Here is a 15873-nt window from a genome sequence, read left to right as displayed (position 1 = left end):
GCAGGGTAAAGCTGGTCATACACTGCTTGTTTTTTTTTTATTCAGCCTGAGGACTCAATATAAAAACTAACCAATTCCTCCATTCACTCAAACAAGGTAGCTGCATTTCTGTGTTTCAGTACCTGGTCGGGGGGGTATAAAACTGTGGCTTAACCACCTGCTTTTACCATGGCTGCCTGTGTGAACAAACCATAACACATAGAGGTCTTGCCCCTCCCCAGTCTCTGACTGGAAAGTGAAGGAGAAGCTGCAGACTGATGGGCTCATCTCTCTACCATTCTGCTCTCTCCCTTATTATCATATCCCCTGTTAGTGCATGAGTACTGCACCACAACTGTCAGGTACCTGAAAGAAGTCTGAATTGACGAGGTCGGCCTTTCTTGTATCTCTAGCCCATGCTCCACTGAAGGTGGAACAGATGGTGTTGATAGACAGGAGGAACACGATGCAGATGTTGATTGCAGAACATGCGGCTGGAGGTGTAAACTCGGTATATCAAGCAGGGCATCTGATCAGGAACAGAGGAGATGCAGGAATGACCAGCTGAGGTTAAAGGAGCACTCCACTGGAATTGCAAGATCTGAGTGCGTGGCTTGCTGGAAGTTCTAAAAAGTGTGAGGCTGGAACACACCGTGACATCTGGAGCTAATATAATAGATAGCCAGGGCAAGCACTCAGCAGGACTGAAGAGCCAAACTGGAGCTGGAAGCATAGTCAGAGTGATAGCCAGGGTCAGCAACGATCAGGCGATGAGGTACCGGAAATCAGACAGGGACGTGGTCAGGAGGAAGCCAGGATCAGAAACCGACGAGCAGAAGCATAAACAGGATCCAAGAGCAGATCAATGGCAAGCCAGGTCAGTGACGGATAACACACAGGATACAGCAAGACACAAAGAAATAGCTGAAGAACAATCAGCACTGACAGAGTAAGAGCCTCCTTTAATTAGTCTGTCTGGCGCCAGAAACCGTGGGCACACTCCCGCGTGTGTGTACCCATGTGCGCGCATTCTTTTGCGCATACACGAGCCTATGCTCATTCTTTTTAGCAATGTACCTGTCCTCATTTCTATGCATGATGTTGTGCACATGCGCATTTTTATGCACCAGTTACCGTACAGGCATTCCTTTACAACAACTGACTGACTCCTTTCACTGCTTGTAACTGTCCCAATCTGAGCTCTACTGTACATTAGATTGCAAGATGCTGATACCAAGTCAAATTCAGGTATTTATGCTTGTGTTTAAAAAAAAAATAAAAAAAATCTATTTCTTTAATAATTGTTTCTTTCTGGAACTCAACTTTAAATGCCATGAATGTCCTTGCAGTGCAATTTTTTTTTTTTTTTAAATAAAAAATGATGACTTTAGAAACGGTCAGGTGGTGTTGCCCACGCAAGGAGACCCTATTAGTAGGCCTATTGCAATGATCATTCTGCAACAAACCTTAGTCCCCAAGGTGTTCACCAGGCTGCAAAGCCTAAGAATTTAAATAACCTGCTCTTTCCTCTAGTACAACGGGAGGTGAATGGCAGCGCCAAGGCTCAGAGCATAGTTTGCATTTGCATTCAGTGATCTAAAGCTGAGATGTTTTATTGACAGATTGAAATGAATACGCTTTATTTGGATTATGCTCTTATTTCAGATATTATTTACTATTACATGCTTCCTGTTAAGGAATATTTAATTGAAACTTCAAATATTCCTGTTCTTTCCTCTTTGAACCCTTTTCCAGGTGCCCGAAGCTGTGTGTGCCAGGGGCGGAATCGTGCATTCCAAGAATCAGATGGATCTTGTATCTGCCAGGCAGGGTTCGTGTTTTATGATAACCGCCAACAACAGAGATCAGACAGCAGCAGTGATCAGGATTGCCAACCGCAGGTACTGGAACAAATAATAATTCACTGTGGGAGAAGTCATATTTGTGTAGATATAAATATAGGTACACACAAACGTATGTGTGTGCTATCTGTGGAAACAATTACTGGATTGAAAAACAATTACTCAATTGCTAATTTATTAGGTTGTAAAAAGCCAGACCAGAAGAACAGAAGCTTTGTTTAATAATTGCAGTGGTGAACAGCAACCCGTCACCTTTAAGGTGCTTTACTTACTTAATCTCCCCCTTCACCTGCAAGATAAAAATGCTTGGATACAGGTTCTCATGCCATTGCCGTCTGTATTTAAATTTTCCTGTATTCTTGTTGGCAGCTCAAGCAAAGTGTATAACGTTTAACCCTAGCCAAAACTGTTTTGTTCATTTTAGTAGGGAAGGGTTAATACTCCTGTCAGGTATTTAGCATTTTCGGATGCCCCTGTTGGATAGATCTGGTCTCAATTTTTTTCCTGGGGGATGTTGTTATTAAAATAAAAAGTAAGGAGAAATCTAAAATATTATGGTTGAACAGCGCTTACCCCCAAAGGAGCCTGCTTTTTAGGTCCCTGGGTTCTTGAAAATTACAATTAATGGTATGGTATTAGTTTACGTACATTGGGGTTGATTTACTAAAACTTCAGAGTGCAAAATCTGGGGCAGCTGTGCATGGTAGCCAGTCAGCTTCTAATTTCAGCTTGTTCAATTAAGCTTTGGTAATGAAACTTGGAAGCTGATTGGTTTCTAGGCAGAGCTGAATCCGATTTTGCACTCTCTAGTTTAAGTAAATCTCCCCAATTGAGTTTTAGCCAGGACTCCCAAAGTCTCCCTGTTGACACCTCACATTGTACAGACACTTTTTGCTTGCAATCATCATAACTGTTAATGGTAAAGTTAATACACTTCTTTTGTTTACAGGTGGAGGAGCGCTGTTCTGTGGTTGAAGTGCGCCTGGCAGCCACACGAAAGTGTGTTTCCGCAGAGCAATATGACTGCACCCCATCCTGCGGCCCGCTAGGGGGAGAGCTCAGCGCTGAACTTGGAATGTCAGAACTTCTTTTTGCTTTATAACACAGTCACAATGTTAACACAATTAAACAAATGCCTCTGATAACTTATTTAGGTCCACATCAAGCTTGATATGTGTTTATTACACAACAGAAATTGTTTACTTTTTATCAGGTGTTGATTTGAGGGAGTTTGAACATTAATATGAATATCAATGCTACAACACATCACTCCTCAGTCTCAACAATGGGTTGTAGCACAGTATACACCTGTAGCGCTGCTCCCTCCCACCTCGTATGGACTGCTTAAAGATGCTTGTCCCCAGGGGTTGCCCTGACTTTGCAAACCTCCTGACACCTCTGAAATGCTGGGTTCAGACATACTTCAGTGAGGGAGAATAATAAGGCAAGAAACACTACTATTATTATTTTACAGTATTTATATAGCGCCAAAGGGTTTGCTTAGCACTGTACAATAGCAAGGGGGACAGAACATGAGACAAGACAGAAACAATGCAATACACGAGGGGTTCGAGGACCCTGTTCTAGTAACACCTATATATTGTGCTTACTCAAAAGAGTACACCAAAGTAATAATGGGACTAGTATGCACAACCTCCAATTAACACAAAAAAGCAAAAAAAACCACTAGTGCAATAGGAGCAGTCAATTAACAACATTTAACAGAATATACAATTTTGTGAAGTGAGCTTCAACCATTTAAGTGCAACACCAGCAGTAAGAGAGAGAGAATACTTGTTGGCTTATCAGCTCTCTCTGGGCCACCAGCGTTACAAAGGGTATGCAGAGAATACTATATAAATGTATACTCCTGCATAAGTATATGTAAGTACCCTTGTTTGAGTAACATTGGCCCTAGAAAGAAAGAAGTCCCTTTTAGATACTGCAGCTTGAGTCCTGTGATGCTAATAGTTCCCAATATGGTGATGTCTATCTTCTCTAGCAATGGTGCAGCTCACAAACATTGTTGATAATTTGATGAAGTTAAACAGGTAAGTTATGATATGCTCAAAGCAAAGATCTCCTGGTGACTGAGGTGTAAAGATGTCTGCATGCAGTGTCTCTAGAGTCATGACAGAAAGAGGTTGGCCATCTGCCCCCTCACCAATCCTGTTGATAGCACAGCCTCCTAGGAACAAAATGTTCTTGAAACAGGCTCCTGATTGTCTACAGAGATGTGTAGAGTGACCCTCTAACAGCCTGTCACATGTCTGTGTGGGGGCTGGGCAGTGACAGTCTCAGTGCAGAGAAAGACTGATGTGATCCTGGTGTGCCGATCGGTATTACAGCTATACAGAAATACTGCCTAGCGTCCCGCGGCCGCAGGCCTACAATCTTTCTCTTGAGAAGAGCAGCAATCTCCCTGCACCCATCTCTGAATCCAATGCCCAGAGAGTGAGCCCACCCCTTGCAGTAGAAAATATATGCGGTCCTAGAAGCCTTCTGGCTCGCCAGCTCTCTGAAATGTGTAGTTCAGTCAGCACTCAGGAATACAGAATGCATTGGCTATAGGACTAAAGGTCCTGAGATCCTCTGCTGTTAGGAGAATTGAATCCACTCTGCTAATAGGAAATGATGTAGCTGTCCCAGTACTGGGCACTAGGGGGAAAAAAGGCTCAACTATAATCTCATCTGTAAGTGTCCCTGAATTGCATAATGACATAGCCAGCACCTGGCTACACACCACAACACTCCACCAAACACCGACCTGTACAAGAAGTAGAAGGTGCTCTATGCCAATTTCACCATTTCCATTTGTCTTGTACAGGTGTCACTGTGTACAGTACGTCTCTGCAGAGGAACTCTGTGACCACTTCTGTCTGATAAAGGCACCCAAGATATCCATGAGTTTTGGCTCCAACAGACAGTTTCTCCTGCAGATTGAAGAATCGGAGAAGAGAAGGAGTAGAAAACTGGTGGGTTCAAAATGACTATTAATGAACAATGTCACTAAATGATCTTTCTAAGAAATGCACTTTCAAACAATACCTTAGTGTAAAGTAGTCTAAGCAGCTTATAGAGTCCATCTTTGGGTGAAGTAAGGTTCCTCTGCTGCTGGGGTACTTAGTCCTATCATGTTCCCTTAGCTAAAGACTATCAGTGCATGCTTTAAGTTGTATCTTCCCTGCCTCTAGGTCTACATGTTGTTAAAAACAAAAAATTAGGTTATATTTAGCAAGTAGTTAAAGAAGAATGCATATTTAATAAAGTTAACTCCTTTCTTTTTATGCTTTACACAGGTTGACAAATGGTTTGACTTATATTTATGTTGTATCTTTACTTCCCTATATAATAAAAACACTTTAGATCCTTATAGTTGCTATATAGGTCATTATGAAATAGAATCTCACTGGCTGAACACATAGGGGGTTATATACTAAAACTGGAGAGTGAAACATCTGCTGCAGCTTTTCATGAAAACCAATCAGCTTCCAGGTTATTTTGTCAAAGCTTAAAGTGGAACTATAGGCAAAGCATTTTTTTCATTTTGTATGGAGCAAGGGAGGGTTATAACCCCTGCCAGTTTATGTTTTGCCATTGGTGTTTCATTGGGGAGATTTACCTTCACTTCCTGTCCCATAGCCACAACAGAAAGTGAGCGGAAATCCCTGCAAATTAAGGGAAATCCTTAGGGACCCCAGGTCACCAGAACTAGTGTCCCCATTGGAAGATTTCCCCTCCATTACTTTTCTGGGGAAATGCGGGCACAGACGGCAATAAAAACTGACAGGTGTTCTAATCCCTCTCCACTCTATTCAAAACTAAAAAAACAGTTTTGCCTTTAGTTATACTTTAATTGAACAATCTGAATTAGACACTGATTGTCTACCATGCACAGCTGCACCAGATTCTGAGCACTCCAGTTTTAGTAAATGTCCCCCCCCCCCTAGATTATGCCTGGAGACTAGGCAATGCCAGGTGTCTCCTATTTCCATATTCTACCAGTGGGATCACTATTGGAAATTCAGATCCTAGGACCACCTCCCAGCCACTGGCACATGTCTATATACCTGGCAGATGGAAGGCTGTTGTAGAGTGTATGAGGCAGGGGCGGACTGACCATTTGGAAACTCGGGCACCGCCCGAGGTCAGTAGGGGGCCCCATGAGATGCCCCTGGTACCTTTTTCATAGGCTTTTTTGAGTTTGGGCAAGGACACAGGGGCCCCATGATCCCCTATTGCCCGGGGGCCCCATGAGTTGTCAGTCCGCCCCTGGTATGAGGTCACAAAATTCTCAGTCTTGGTAGAGTCTATTTCTTACTAGTAAACCTGTCAAGCTGATGCTCTGGAATCGATACATTCTCAGTCATTGACCAGGAAGGTTCTGGTTTGCATGCTTGTGAATCCACAGCAAGGACAGCTCTTGGAACTCTCACAGCATTGGTTTCCTATATTTAATGGAAATGGAAGCTTAATCAGTGAGATTTCAATGTAGAAATTTAAGCCTACTGTCCCTCCAACAAGCCAGGAGTAAAGGGATTCTGTATTTGTTTATTCTGTACTATAGAGAATGAATTGGCGGCGCTAACATTGTTTGGCTGCAGCTAGGGATTCTGGTGGAGACATCTTGCCCCTGTAGCCTCCAAGAGATGTAATTAGCTGGGATTAATTATTGTTTTGTAGCATGAAATTACAACAGAATTATTTAAGTCCTTTTTAGATGAATGTCCAGACCAGGTCTACCTGTCAGTTTTTCAGGCGGACCTGATCGGAAGGTCTATTCATCCCTATGGACAGGTGGATGTAAACGAACGTGTCTGTTTACACCCACATACCGTTGGGTCTGATCAGGCCCACAAAAAAAACAGGAGTGGTGGATTGGAGGTAGCCCGGTGTAAACGGACAGTGGAGTCCATTTACTCCCGGATGCCCATAGAGAAGAGCAGGCTCTGCCTGTGCCTGCTCTGCAGATACTGAGTGGACACGGTTGTGTCATCCACCCGATCTGCTCTGATCAGCAGCGGATCAGCTCAGAGATCCCCTGCAGATCACAACAGAATCCACCCCATGTAAAAGGAGTCTTTAAAATGGTACAAAAAAAACAATGATATATTTAATGCAGTCTCTCACTAGCATGAAAGAAGTATATCCAAAGTTTATTTGGCTGTACTTGTACTGTGGATCAAGGGAGTGCAGTTCACTGTCGGCTGACATCACTCATCTGGTCCAGACTGGGGAAAGAGCCCAACTTTAGAGCTGGGATCCATCCAGATGTCTGGATCAGCACCTGCGAGCGAGCTGTTGAGAGCCTGAGCCAGCCACTCCTTCTACTGCCCAGCGCTCCAGTGAGCACTGGGGGAGGTGACTGACAGTCACTGCTCTCTGCTCAGAGCAACAGAAAAAAAAGAGCGATCAGTGGCGTCTGATTACTCAGTTCTCACCCTTAGAGCTGGCAGGGGACAGATGCTGCATCCACCTAGGTAAGTATTATTAAAAAAAAAACAACGTACTTCTCTTTTAACAAAGCAGTCCCTCTGTAACTTTATTATTTTTTACCTGTTGTTCTTGCTGTTATTTTTCAACTTCCTTTAACAGGCCAAGCTGTCCAGCAGAAGTGTCAGTTAGATGATTGAGGCAAACAATTCAACACTAACAGGGGTGCTTACAATGGTCAGCTTTTATTCATTTGGTTAAAACATTTATCCCAAATCCCAAGTGGAAAAAAATTGTTTATGTGACTGCTTAAAAATTATTGACTGTAATTAGGCTTTAACTAAGGTCCATCAAAATATGCTAGTCTATCGAACATTGCCCCCTCAAGACAATGCTGCTGTTCAAGGGTGACTCCAGTGCTCCTCCATAGATAGAGGAGCCACCCAATTATAGAAAGTGTGTTACTGGCTGGATCAACAAGAGATAATAAAAAAAAACCGCTTAAAAAAAGAGCGAAAATGAAGGCAACCACCAGATTTATGAATTGGTAAGCTGCAATATATTACATTTTTGTTTTTCGGTTTAATGTTGCTTAAGCTATAGCCACAGCAATGCTATTTAATGCAATTGAGTGCATGCCCACGATGCAGTACTCTTGCAGCTCTCTAGGTGTCATACTTGGTTTGTTTTTTCAGCCACTTTTGGGGGCATCAGGCATTTTTTTTTACAGCTTCCAAACAGCCCTCCATGTTATTCATGTGTCCATGTGCACACAGACTTTTAGTAGCAGTAGCAGGGCCCAGTGCATCCAGGAGAAGCAGAATTTTGGTAGAAAAAAAACACTTAACGTGTCTAAACGAGCCTAAACGCATGTTAACGCTAGGCACATTTAGCGCTTAAGCATTCATATCAATGGCCAGAATAAATTATTATTATTATGGTTAATTAAATGAACGCCCAAGCGCTTGACGCCTGGAAACACACCTAAACACTTGCAAAAAGCGTTGAACACTTAGACAAGCGACTGGCGGTTTTTCTGCCAAAACGCTGCTGCCAAGAGGAGAAACGTTTTTAAAACGTTCTGTGTGCATGAGACCTAAGTCTGTTAGGGTTTAGTGCAAGAGAATACAAAATATAATTTACTCTTTTACTGGTTCTGAAACGTCTTAATGCTCATTGCCTTTGTAATACATATATTAATACAAAAGCTTCATACGGTTAAAGTGTCAGTTCACCTGAAAATAATATTTTGTGTACCAACTGGGAAGTTAAGCCAGCTACATAACTTTTTAAAGAAAAAAAAATATCTTTTATTGAGTTTAATACTGTTTTACAAAACAAGTCCGTGCACCTGCACCAAAAACAACTTAAAGGCTAAATTCACCTTTTGTAAGAAAATAATAAATGCATGTCTATTTACAGGTCAAAAAAATGTGCATTTATCATTTTTTTACATTGCAGTCTGTATCGAGGGTGCATTGCTAGGATCCTGAAGACACTCCGTCAGCTGTCTGCTTTGTAACTCCCGTATTAGCAGGCGGTTACAGAATGGCAGAATCCATGAACTACAAGAATGCTCACCAGCACCCTCGCAGTTGATTGAGAACTACCAGCCATCAGCTGCAATGGCTGAGGGTACTTGTAGTCTATTAACAGTAAACTGTGAATGAATGACCAGGGGCGGACTGACGATTTGGAAACTCGGGCACTGCCCGAGGGCCCGGGGTCAGTAGGGGGCCCCATGAGACGCCCCTGGTACCTTTTTCATAGGCTTTTTTTTAGTTTGGGCAAGGACACAGGGGCCCCATGATCCCCTATTGCCCGGGGGCCCCATGAGTTGTCAATCCATCCCTGTGAATGACATATGGGCAGAGCCGCACACGGCCATGCTGTTTTTAAATTGTGGCAGCGAGTGTAGGGATGTAGTGTATCCCTGCCTACTGTCACACTGAGGGGAGGTAGGTGGGTGCATAGGAGCATGTTACACTCTAAATATGATGAACTTGGGGTGAACTTATCCTTTAAGAGAAAAGACAGTTGTGCTCCACTATACTAAACAAGCCATCAAGCACAATAACCATTGGAGGCAAGATGACACAAGTCCATGTCCCCAGCATTGGTAGTTTAAGGTGGCCATAGATGGATCGAATCTCGGCCGGCTCAGCGGGGACCAACAGACATTCAAACTACCTATGGACAGACTGATTGTACCCAAGTTGATTGTTGTACAACCAGCATATTGGATTTTACATGTGATTATTGCTAGCAGCTATCATAGCTGCTAGCTCTAATCACTGTTTTTTCCTGGCAGGGACAGCTTCCCCTGCCCCCCCATCCTTGCCAGGAGAACACAATGGCTCTGCAAGAGGGATTCCCTTGTCAGCACTGACTGTGTTGTTGGGGGAATTGAGTGATTTTCTTTCCTGCAAGCTGCAAGAAAATCGCATCACGTATGGCCTGACATAAACGGATAGAGCTCAGGTTTCATTTACAAATAATAGATAAGATGTTATTGGGTATAAAGCTTCAGAGGATGCATTTCACTTACTGGAAGTAAATGCATATCAGGGGAACTGAACGCCACATGGAGGGCTACCCTTTAAAATTATAGACAATTTCAAGGCACCCTTTAACATTCTGCACAATCTCAAGGCACCTCATTCTAAAATGTAAACATTTGAATAGTTTTACATATCGTAGCAACATCCACATGTGTAGGACACCCAACATTAGAGCGGATTCATTCTTCCAAAGCAAATACACCTTTACACACTGTTACTGACTGGTATTTCAGTGCTTTTCTCCTTCAGTTTCTCTCCCTCACTCAGCTAATGTGACCCCAGTTCTGATGGAGAGAGGCAACCAAGGATGCTGTGCAGGCTCCCAACGACGTCCTTATCAACTAATGATGTAATTGGTTGTTAGGATGCTGGCAGCTGGCAGGTTGTAAAAGTGCACAATGAAAACCTATGGCTTTGTGTAACTAAAAGGCAGACTTTATGCACCTGCGGGCTTGTATACAATTTTTGGGCAGTTTTTAAGCATTTTGCCAAGGCACCCCTGAAAAAGCCTGAGTATTGCAAAGGGAGCATTAATCTACTAAGGCTGCTGTATTAGGACTCTCCACCCAAGCTGACTAAACCTTATGAAATTTGGTTAAGCATCCTCTGCTAGAATAAGTGGCTTTGTATAAGGGAAAAACAGAGTTCACCAAAGACTTCCAGTTAGCCAAGGTGGGTGATGCAGGAGATTTCCAGTGTAAAACAATCAGTTTCCAAGCATAAAAAAGTAATAAGCCAAGTAACGCCCTAGTCGCTCTGTTCAGAGAGCTGCACGACCTTTTATTCAGAATTACTTCTTTTATAGATGTAAGAAATTAATTGAACCTATTTTGGACCCATGAATGTTCTCTGTAGTAGGTTCTTGGATATTGATTAAAACTATAAACATAATTTGCAGCCAAACACTTGTGTCTCTTTAGATAATAATCTCAAGCAGCCACAGAAAGACACAATATAGTCTGTTTACGAAATATGACTTACAATCAGCAGAATCATCCAGAAAACAACATACATTAGCTCTCATTTTTTAAACTGCCCTAAAAAAATGAGAACCGGTCTCTCTGCCTTTCCTTTAGTTGTCATTCATGTGGTCTAATGTTAGGCAATTTCAACAGACTTCTCAGAATTATCACTGAACATCTCAGAACTGGGGCACTGGGACAAGCAGAGAGTTTTTGTAGCAATACCAGTTTTTAAAGGAAAAACAAATTACTATAACAATAGCCAGGGCAGGTAATGGCTGGGGATCTCACTTAACAACTTGGACAGATGTTACTCCAGTAATGATTTCTCATGTTGTAGTACCTTTACCTCTAGTATACTAGAACAGGGTCTCCAAACTTTTTAAACAATGGACCAGTTAACTGTCCTTCAGAATTTTGGGGGGCCGGACCATGGCCAGTGAAAGTACAAAATGTCCTGAAATCAAAGAGGGTATTTATCTTTAATATTAGGTAGAGGAGTATTCTGTGCCAGTGAAGGGAATAGTGCCCCATTGCTGTCAGTGGGAAGAGCAGAAGCGGCTCTCAAATTAGGTGGTCGCCTAAGGCCTCGCGCTTACGGCCACTTAATTTGCCTAACACAGCCAGCTACCAGCTTGAAAGTGATGCCGCAGCTCTATAGCTACCAATCACTTTCATGAAGCAGGCAGTGTAGTGCCTTCTGCTGGCAGCCCCCCTCCCGTGGTTCCTGGGATCGCCTGCTCTTATCGGAGCCCTGGAACACATCTACCAGCTAAGGGAGGGAGAGCACTGTGAGACCAAGGCAAATCCATGCCTCGATCTCACAGAAGTGGCCAGTACAGTCAGCGGATACATTTAACCAAGCCAATCTGTGCTTGGTTGGATGGTATGAAGGGCAGGGGAGACATTTTAGACCCCTAGGGGTTTATTTACTAAAGCTGGAGAGTCCAAAATCAGACTCCCTGCATAGAAACCAATCAGCTTCTAACCTCAGCTTGTTCAATGAAGCTTTGGCAATGAAACCTGGAAGCTGATTGGTTTCTATGCAGAAGGGAGTCTGATTTTGGACTCTCCAGCTTTAGTAAATCCCCTAATGTCTCTATAAACAGTACCTATAATATATATATATATATATATATATATATATATATATATATATATATATATATATATAAAAATTTTGTTTTGTTTTTTTTAAATGATGCAACCCCAGTTGCTCCACACACCTGCGCAAAGGCAATTCCAGGGTGTGCACATGTATGTAAACCGCAGTCACACCACACGTGTGACGTATTTTCGTGAACACCAGAGTGAAAACTAAATTCTAGCACAAGAGATTCTAGTTAACTCTAAACTGATGTGCTGTAAAAGTTTTTAAAGAGTCACCTTTGGTAATTTTTGGGTGATTTTGCGATATCGTGGGTGCATGCAATTTTAAGACATGGAATGTTTGGTATGTATATACTTGATGCAAACTCATCTTTTATATATTAACCAAACCTTTTTATTCTACGGGGCCTCTTCTTTCAGAAAATATATAATGTTTTGGGGGTTTAAGTAATTTTATTACCAAAAAATTTAGATTTTTACATGTATGCAAAAATTATACTGCTGTATGCAGACAGCTTTAACAGCCCTGTCACACTCAGCTCTCACATAGCCTAAGACTTCTGGAACTCTGACCATCAGCCAATGAGTAGTGACATCACCCCTCCCATTCATCGCACGAGAATCTCAATCTGGGAAGGCCTGCTGTGTAGCTGACAGATGGGTGTGAGTGGGGCCTCATGTTTAAACTTTTCCCAAGGCCTCTCAAAGCCTAGAGCCGCCTCTGGGAAAGTGCCCCATTGTTGTGTCAGTGGGAGGAATAGTGCCCCATCATTGGTGTCAGTGGGAGGAATAGTGCCCCATTATTGTGTCAGTGGAAGGAATATTGCCCCATTATTGTGTCAGTGGAAGGAATAGTGCCCCATCATTGGTGTCAGTCGGAGGAAAGTGCCCCATCGTTGGTGTCATTGGGAGGAATAGTGCCCCATTGTTGGTTTCATACAGTATCACATTGACTGAGCCGCATCACTAGAAAATGTATTCTAGTTTCCAATACAAAAAGAGTGCAAAAAGCATCAATGGTGGCATAGTTGAATAACGCACAGCAACCACTAAAAAAATAATCTCTTGTGACATCTGATTGGCTACTGTAGGTTAGGTTACCTACTTTGGTTCATTAAATATGCTAGTGTTATATGCATATCGTTTTTCTCTGTATCTTCCAGGAGGTGCTGAATGTTCTTGGCCCAGATCACATCAGGAACAGTGAGCGCGTACAGCTTGTAGTCTTTGCCTCCAGTGGAATATTTGGTGTAATAGTTTCCAGTGCCCAGGTCATTGAGGCGTTTCTTACAGGTTAGTTAATGGAGAACTGCAGGATTAAAAAAACAAACATACATAGTTGCCTGGGTGACTGCAGCATCGATCTGATGGGCGGGAGCGACTGGCTTAGGCTCTCAGCAGTGGCTCTCCACTTCGCCCAATCAGAGAATGTATTCTATTCATAAAATGCAAAGTGTTCTCTGAATGGCGCCTGTGCTGAGGAGCCAACCTCCTGTGGTCAGAATGCATTAGGACAGCAACTCAGCATGGGAATCGGAAGCACGTGCAGATCTCTGGAGTAGCCGTGTTTTACTTCAGTGATTTCCATATATATATATAATTATTTTAGTCCAAGCTGGATCAGTGGTCAGGAGTTGGTACTCCCAGATAGTGTAAATGCCAAATCACTTGGGTGGGTTTTGCTGACTTTGAGCACCAACCCAGGCAATTAGTCCTGGTGCAATAACCCTTCTTCTGCTTGGCAGGGGATAATCTCATCTATAGTAGAATTGGCCATCCACAGTGATGACCAAGTCTACCATGTATGATTTGTCTGGGAGTGTGCTGACCACATACTGTTTTACAGGACAACAGGACCAACTATATTCTCAAACTTTTGTAACACCTGTACAATCATATCTTCAAAACTCTAACAATGACATATAAAGCCATCCACAACACTGCCCCAATTTACATAACCAACCTTATCTCTAAATATCACCCAAACCGCACACTCCGCTCCTCACAAGACCTCTTACTCTCTAGCTCCCTTATCTCCTCCTCCCATGCTCGTCTCCAAGACTTCTCCAGGGCGTCACCCATCCTCTGGAACTCCCTACCCCAATCTATCAGACTATCACCTACTCTACTTGCTTTTCGGTGGTCACTGAAAACCTTTCTCTTCAGGGAAGCCTATCCCGCCCTCTGCTACTTCTGGAATCCTCTACTCTTCCAACCACTCCATCCCCCACAGTGACTACCTACTGTACCATTCACCCCTCCCTCCTAGATTGTAAGCTCCAAGGATCAGGGCCCTCAAATCCCTCTTGTATTGAACTGTATTGTTACTGTATTGTCTCCCACTATAATGTAAAGCGCTCAGCAAACCGTTGGCGCTATATAATTCCTGTATAATAATAATAATAATCTTCCAACCTAGAAATGCAATAACTTAGAATATATCTCTTGGCCTTGCAAATTGCAGGGACCCTTACGCAGGCCTGTTAGTCATAACTGTTCAAAATGTTCTAATGCTTGCAACTTGATGTTTGTCACAAAATTTAAATTCTTAATTCCATTATGTGTACTTGTTACAATGAACACATCTACATTATAGGAGACTTGTGGTCAGTTCCAACGCCTAGAAAGTCAAGGGAGAGAGAACAGGTTGTGACATCAGCGCACTCGGTATCTCTTCCCAGAATACCCAACCCCATTTTGTGTGTCAATGAGGGCAACCTGGTTCTATTCCAACTAAGCGTTTTACCCAACGGTGAGTAAGCCAATCTCTGCATCCCAAAGCAAAAAATACAGATACAAGATTGTTTATAAGAACCATTTAAATTCTCTCTGTCATTTTCACTTTGTACAGATCTGAAAAAGAGACCTAGAACATGATAGGTTTCTGTAGGTAGAGTGTAGGCAAGTGCAATCTATTTTCTCCACTGTAGGTGGTATTGTATCGCAGTGGAAAGGCAGAGGGGAGAGGGAAACTGGGAGTCTCTTTGACTCCCTCAGTCACATAGGGCAATGATTTGGTTGGATGCTCTTGCCCCATGTGACCCTGGCAGCCATCTTTGATCAGGCAGAGTCTATTTAAGACTCTGACCCTAGGATTTCAGTGCTTTATGAGAGTGGCTAGTGTAGGAACAGGTCACCCATCTGTGAGGGACAGTATTAGCAATAGGGAAAGGTTACAGTGAAGTAGGTAAAGAGTAGGGACTACGTCTACTTTCTCAGCTCTCCATTGGGTTGGACCAGCCAGGCCACACTGTCTGCAGCTCGGAACCTGCATCCCCTATCTCTGCACTGAACTTTTGTGAATACCCTAGTCAGGTGAACCTCCCCACTGGGTCTGTTTCTGGCAAATCAGGACTATGTGTGCTTTCTGCCCACCGCACCATGCTGCATCTACCCAACAATCAGTCCTATTTTGCTCCTTGTTGCAAAATCTGACATTCCAAAAGCAAATCACTTAGGTTTGCCATAGAAAGCTAGTCTGGTGCTTCTTCTGTTAACTTTTGACTCTTGGGTTGTTCCTTAGCACCCAAGACAAGTCAGGATAGTTTTTGTCCTGGAAGCATGACGTGAGTTTTTTACTGGAAGCATGACGTGATGTAATCTTTGTTCTAATGTCAGTTCCTTTTGTTCCTTGTTATGCAATTCTGTTCAACAGCAGGGCATGGACCGGTCAAAAGGGCTGTGTAAAAGCTGCCAGAGCTTAGTTATATGTACAAAGTAGAGTTTCTTATGACTTTAGTTAGGATAATGAGGGTTACTAATGAAGTGACTAAGATTTATAATGAAGGAAATATACCTCATGGAGTATTCTAGCCATGAACAGCACAATCATTGGTCCTTCCCCTCATGCCAGGGTGCTAGGCGTAATCCTAGACTCTGACCTCTCCTTTGGGCCCCATATCCACTCACTGGCTAAATCCGCCGCCTCAACCTCCGGAACATTTCCAAAATCTGCCCCTTCCTGAC

At 42.9% G+C, this 15873-nt stretch overlaps 1 protein-coding gene across 1 annotated transcript in view; it reads left to right on the top strand.

The window, feature by feature from the left end:
• Positions 1-15873, top strand: part of LOC149459112 (uncharacterized) — a 243337-nt gene that overhangs the window by 155116 nt on the left and 72348 nt on the right. Inside the window, exons 72-76 of the mRNA XM_089681623.1 lie at positions 1735-1880; positions 2791-2918; positions 4669-4816; positions 13071-13200; positions 14504-14659. Of these exons, the coding sequence (XP_089537749.1) occupies positions 1735-1880; positions 2791-2918; positions 4669-4816; positions 13071-13200; positions 14504-14659 (708 nt within the window). The remainder of the gene's footprint in view (positions 1-1734; positions 1881-2790; positions 2919-4668; positions 4817-13070; positions 13201-14503; positions 14660-15873) is intronic.

The sequence above is a fragment of the Staurois parvus genome, unplaced genomic scaffold (assembly GCF_062004578.1).
Source record: "Staurois parvus isolate SC_StPar_1 unplaced genomic scaffold, SC_StPar_1.0 ptg000274l, whole genome shotgun sequence".
NCBI lineage: Eukaryota > Metazoa > Chordata > Amphibia > Anura > Ranidae > Staurois > Staurois parvus.
The sequence above is the reverse complement of the archived record's forward strand: the minus strand, read 5'-3'. Positions and strand labels throughout refer to the sequence as shown.